The sequence below is a fragment of the Pterocles gutturalis genome, unplaced genomic scaffold (assembly GCF_000699245.1).
Source record: "Pterocles gutturalis isolate BGI_N339 unplaced genomic scaffold, ASM69924v1 scaffold8854, whole genome shotgun sequence".
In the NCBI taxonomy this organism is placed as follows: domain Eukaryota; kingdom Metazoa; phylum Chordata; class Aves; order Pterocliformes; family Pteroclidae; genus Pterocles; species Pterocles gutturalis.
The window spans coordinates 9,551-15,309 of NW_010130697.1; the positions used below are offsets into that span (position 1 = coordinate 9,551).

The 5,759-nt window shown below is 48.2% G+C and overlaps 1 protein-coding gene across 1 annotated transcript; it reads left to right on the forward strand.

Annotated features, from left to right (window-relative positions):
* Nucleotides 1–425: 425 nt before the first annotated feature.
* On the forward strand, nt 426–5,546 carry LOC104466772 (acyl-coenzyme A thioesterase 1-like). Its single transcript, XM_010080306.1, is given in 4 exon segments — nt 426–533; nt 535–880; nt 3,445–3,647; nt 4,968–5,546. Coding segments are annotated over 4 exon segments (1,236 nt in total).
* Nucleotides 5,547–5,759: the final 213 nt, after the last annotated feature.

The following is a 5,759-nucleotide window of genomic DNA, read 5'->3' on the forward strand; positions in this document are numbered from 1 at the left end:
GTTTGAATGTATCTTTGTGTCACTTTGGGGTTTTAAATTTAGTCTCTTTCTGTAATCGAAAGTAAGACTGCATTCCGGGAAAACAGGACATCCTGTTTTTCTCTTTCTGTAACTGAAACTGTATTCCGGGAACAGCTGGTTCTCTCTCTGTAAGCGAAAGTGAGACACATGCTGGTGGCCGCGGAGGGGATGGTGTTTCTGTACCACCGCTGAGCCCGGCTGCCTGGAGGGAGCCCTGCTCTGAACTACGCTTCCCAGCAGCCCTTGCTTGCCAATTGAAGGAAGTGGGTGCGGTGGTTCGTCCTGGACTTTGGGAAGAGATTTTAAGCCTTAGAAGAAGCCGCACGCTCCTGAAGATCCTGTTAGACACAACCCGTGTCTCTTCACAAAGCAGGGCAGCTCCTCTCCTCGGCAGCAGAGCTGGGATGGCCGTGCAGGTGACAGTTCTGCCTTCCCCCAAGTGTCTGTACGATGACCCTGTGCAGATCTGTGTGGCGGGTCTCCAGCCGGAGCAGGCTGTCACCCTCCGAGCCCAGCGTGGTGGACGAGATCGGGGAGCTTTTCGAAGCCCAAGCTCACTACAGAGCTGATAGCAGTGGAGAGCTCGACCTCAGCCACTCCCCAGCGCTGGGGGGCAGCTACTCGGGAGTGGAGCCCATGGGGCTGCTGTGGTCTCTGAAGTCTAAAACACCCTATAAGCGGCTGGCAAAGAGGGACGTCCTGAGCCCTTTCTGCGTGGACTTTGAAGTGTATGAGGGCCACGGGGACATGAGCTGCTTGCTGGGAAAATGCACCAATGAACGATGGTTTTTGAAAGAGGGGGTGACGAGGATTCCAGTCAGAGAAGGTCGTCTGAAAGCAACCCTCTTCCTTCCTCCTGGTGAGTTTTCATTCTGTTCTGTTTTTCCAGATGTGACTTGCACCACTTATTATGCCCCATGGGCCCTTTATGCTCTTGGCAACCCAGAGCAAAGCCTCAGCTAACGGTTCCCTGGGTTTGGTCTGGCTGCTTGTGTCCCCAAAGCAGAGCAGGGAGGAGCAGGCGCTGCCCAGGCAGGTCAAGCCCCGAGGCGAGGGGGGGTGCAGGAAGGGCAGCGGTGGGAGGCATGTCCTGTTTGCTCTAGCTGGTGGGGTCAGGACCTCTCCTGCAGTGAGAGGTCTGGGGAAAAGTGTGTTTGTTTTTTAGCTCTTCTGTTTAGCTAAGAGGACAAATAGACCCCTGGTCTTCGGCAGAGCTGTGAAGCGTGATGGGCTCTGGCTGTGGAGTGTGGAATGAGGAGGTGTGGTGAGAGTACTGGACTGGGGCTGCAGCCAGCCTAGGCTGCTCCAACAGCTGTCATGGATCTTCCTGCAGGCTCTGGAATTGTCTTTCTGTCTCTCTCTTTGGCTAAGGAAAAGCCAGAGATAGAAGTCTTTACCTGGTTGAGCAGCTCAGCTGCATGGGATACTTAGAAAGATGGGAGACAAATGATAAAAGCAGGGTCTTTAATTAAACAGGCGTCATATGCCACAGCTCCGTACCGAGGCAGTGCCGAGTGGATCCTGTGTAAAGCTGCTCTGAGCCCTGATATGTTCCTTGAGCAGTACTTAAATGTGAATGTCTTGCTCTGTATTGAATAAAAAGTCTGCTGTGACACCAGGTCTTGTAAGGGAGGTCTGGCTGTACGAATGGGCAGAGCAACAGCAGGAAAGGAAGGTCCTGCGAGGACCTGCAGCTTTAACTGAAGGAAAAGAGGGAAATGTACAGGAAGTGGAAGCAGGGTTGTGTAGCCTGGGAAGAATATAGGGGCGTTGTCTGGATGTGTAGAGATAGGACCAGGAAAACCAGGGCACAGATGGAGCTGAACTTGGTGAGGGACGTGAAAAATAACAAGGAGGGGTTCTACAGGTACATAGGCAGGAGGAGACAGGCCAAGGGGAGTGTTCCCACTCTGATAAATGAGAAGGGAGAACTGGCTTTCTCAGACGTGGAAAAAGCTATGGTACTCAGTAAGTGCTTTGCCTCAGTCTTCACTGGTGGCCAGGCTTTCCATGTCTGTGAGGACCCTGAACCTCTAGGTGACGGTGAGAGGAGTGGAACCCCTCCAAGCTGAGTGGTGCAGTCGATACAACAGAGGGAAGGGCTGCCATCCAGAGGGACCTGGACAGGCTGGAGAAGTGGGCCCATGAGAACCTAATGAGGTTCAACAAGGCCAAGTGCAAGGTGTTGCAGTTGGGTTGGGGCTACCCCAGGTATTTATACAAACTGGGAGAAGAACTCCTTGGGAGCAGCCCTGCGGAGAAGGACTTGGGGGTCCTGGTGGATGAGAAGCTGGACATTAGCCAGCAGTGTGCACCTGCAGCCTGGAAGGCCAACTGTGTTTTGGGCTGCATTAAAAAAGGGGTGGCTAGCAGGGAGGGGGAGGAGATTGTCCACCTCTACTGTGCTCTTGTGAGACCCCATCTGGAGTACTGTGTCCAGGCCTGGGGTCCCCAGCACAAGAAAGATGTGGAACTCTTGGAACAGGTCAGAGGAGTGCCACAAAGGTGATCAGAGGGCTGGAGCACCTCTCCTATGAGGAAATGTTGAGGGAACTGGGCTTGTTTAGCTTGGAGAAGAGAAGGCTCCGGGGAGACCTCATTGCAGCCTTCCAGTACTTGAAAGGAGCATATAAACAGGAGGGGGAACCCCTGTTTACGAGGGGTGACAGGACGGGGGGGAATGGTTTTAAACTAAGGGGAGATTTAGGTTGAATATTAGGCAGAAATTTTTCACTCAGAGGGTGGTGAGGCACTGGCACAGGTTGCCCGGAGAAGTTGTGGATGTCCCGTCCCTGGAGGCATTCAAGGCCAGGCTGGATGGGGCCCTGGGCAGCCTGCTCTAGTGGTTGGCAGCCCTACCCACAGCAGGGGAGTTGGAACTAGATTATCTTTAAGGTCCTTTTCAACCCAGACCATTCTATGATTCTATGTCTGCAGGAGGAAAACTGAGCAATTGGGGGGTAATTATCCAGATGAGACTGAAGTCTGAATTGGTGTAGGTCAGTGCTGGCATTTGTGGGTGCATTTCCTAACTCAAGTGTTCCTTCTGTGGAAAACCTACTAGCACAAGTCCTAAAGAAGTGTAGCACATGCAGTGGTACCATTTGTTCATCCGTGCCCAATGGCCTGAGAACATCTAGGCCAATTTCAGCTAAAATTCTTGGTGGGAGAAGGACGCCCAACATACCAACTTCCCATAGTGAGTTCCTAAGAGAGAGGACAACTATCCCAATTAGTTTTTTTACAGTGATTGTGCATGTGCCTGAGAATGAGAATCTCCATGGAAAGCTTCAGAGGATGATTTCTTTTTGATATTTACTGTCCTGATATGTGCTGAGGAGGCACTGCTGAAAGGACAACTGTAGAAACTTTTCTCTTTGAGCATATATATAGATATAGATACATACACACCTTTCATTGCAGGACCTGGTCCATTCCCTGGACTTGTTGATTTGTATGGATCCGGAAGAGGTCTTATGGAATACAGAGCAAGTCTCCTGGCTAGCAGAGGCTTTGTGACTCTGGCTCTTGCTTATGTGGCCTTTGAAGGTCTCCCTGCTGTGCCAGAGGCTCTTGAGCTGAGCTATTTTGAAGAAGGTCTAAACTTTTTGCAGAAGCAGCCACAGGTAAGAGACAAATTATGATGCTTATCCTGTTGAAAATTATTTTCCAGTTTTCTAATGTGAAATGCTATATGTCACTGAATGCAACTAATTTTCTGAGATGTCAGAAGGAGATAGCATTGTCTGAAAGACAGCATGATCTTAGAGATAGAAAAGCATAAGCCTCAGCTTCAGTTTTGCAAGTAGTTGTATATCTGGTTTTGCACAGCATCTTATGACAGTCCATACAGTGTTGTGCAAACCAGTGTTTGTGCAAGATGAAATCAAAGCAATTCCTGGACTAGAAGCACAACACTGCTTAGTATTTTTCCCTACTTTTGCATCTTTCAAGATTTTAGAAGGGGAAAAAATCCATTGACTTTTTGTACTATTTCTGAAATGTTACAGGCTTTTCATACTGAGTAAATTTCTCAAGACAGTAATAAAATACTTTAACAAAATAATCCTTTATGGTTATAGCACTGGAAAGTGTGCCATGTCTTAAGAAACTGAGGCTGTCCTTAAACAAGTGTGTGGGATGGAAGAACACTTTATAGCAATACATAGTCATACTTAAAGCAAAAGAGACCAAGAGAAATCAAGTAGCATTTAAATTTTGAATGGAATGCTACCTAATGTGGTGTTCATTTCACAGAGTTGTTTATTTTCTAGCACGTGGACACCAGGAATGCAGCCAGTGGACAGCAGAATACAGCTTTGCTTGCTTGTCTTGTTCCTCACAGAACTCTGGAACTCCTGTAGAATCTTGCAAGGCACACATTACAAAATGAATTTGGTGTGAAGAGCCTTCATTATAAATAAGTTGATTTAAACAGTTGGGTTTACTCAGCCTCAGGTGTAATGAACCTTATGTGTTCCAAGACAAAACAGAAGATAACAAGTCAGCTGTAGGAGAGTATAAAAAAATAATGGCATGAAAGAAAATCAATGCAAGTAAACTTGTTAAAAAGTGATTTTCCATAGGGGACCTTGAGCAGTGAAGATGTAGGGGGTTTGGAGACAGGAGCAGTAAAAGACACAGTATTGAGAGCAAGTGTCGAGCCAGGATGTGGAGAGAGCAAAGAGGCTTTGTCTATAGAGGTCACCAGGGAGAAGGTGTGTTACAGGAGGAGAAGTGTTGAGGAACTGTAGAATTCATAGTCACTCTTGTGGAGGCTCAGCAAAGGGATAGATAAGGGAGTGATGTAACTGGAACAGAGAGGGAAGGATAAAATACAGGTGGTCTTAGTTGGATGAGGAATGCAAAGCAGAACTGGAGATGTTATGTCAGAGCCCAGGAAATGGAGAACAGTTGATAATGGTTGTTTCATAACTGTGTTTCAGGTGAAAGATACTGGGATTGGCGTTTTGGGCTTGTCTAAAGGAGCCGATCTAGGTCTCGCCATGGCCGCATTTCTACCTGGCATCAAGGCAGCTGTCAGCATATCTGGAAGTGGTATTAATTATTTCGTTCCTTTGCGGGGGGATGGTTTCACTATTCGTGAACACCCATATGATTTGAAGAGGATAAAGAAGAATGACGAGACTGGCCTAGCAGAATTTTCAGAGCTCCTAGATGATCACACGGACCCATCAACTTGGGATTGTCGCTTGCCACTGGAGAGGTCCTCAGCCAAATTCCTCTTCCTGTCAGGACTGGATGACACGACCTTGAAAAGTGACCTGTATTGCCGGGATGCTGTTCAGCGCCTTCAGCAGCATGGACGGGAAGTGGAGTTTTACTCCTATCCTGGAACAGGGCACCTCTTGGAGCCACCATTCTTGCCTCTGTGCCAGGCTTCAATGTACAAAACACTCGAGGTGTATGCTCGTTGGGGAGGGCAGTGGAAGGAGCATGCCAAAGCCCAAGAAGATGCCTGGCCCAGGATACAGGACTTTTTCTGGCGACACTTGGGGGACTGAGACATGTCTAATTGCAAGCTGTAGTGGAAGATGTCAAAGATGCTGACCAGGGTTGGCATTTCAGCTCTCACTGAATCTTGGAAACTCAAGGAAAGTTTCCTGGCTTGCCTTTCTCTAAACCCACTGCTGCATAGTTTTTTTATTTTCATTATCTGAGTGAAGCCTTTGACCATCTTTGTGCCTATAAATACATAGGCAGCAATCCTGGTGTAG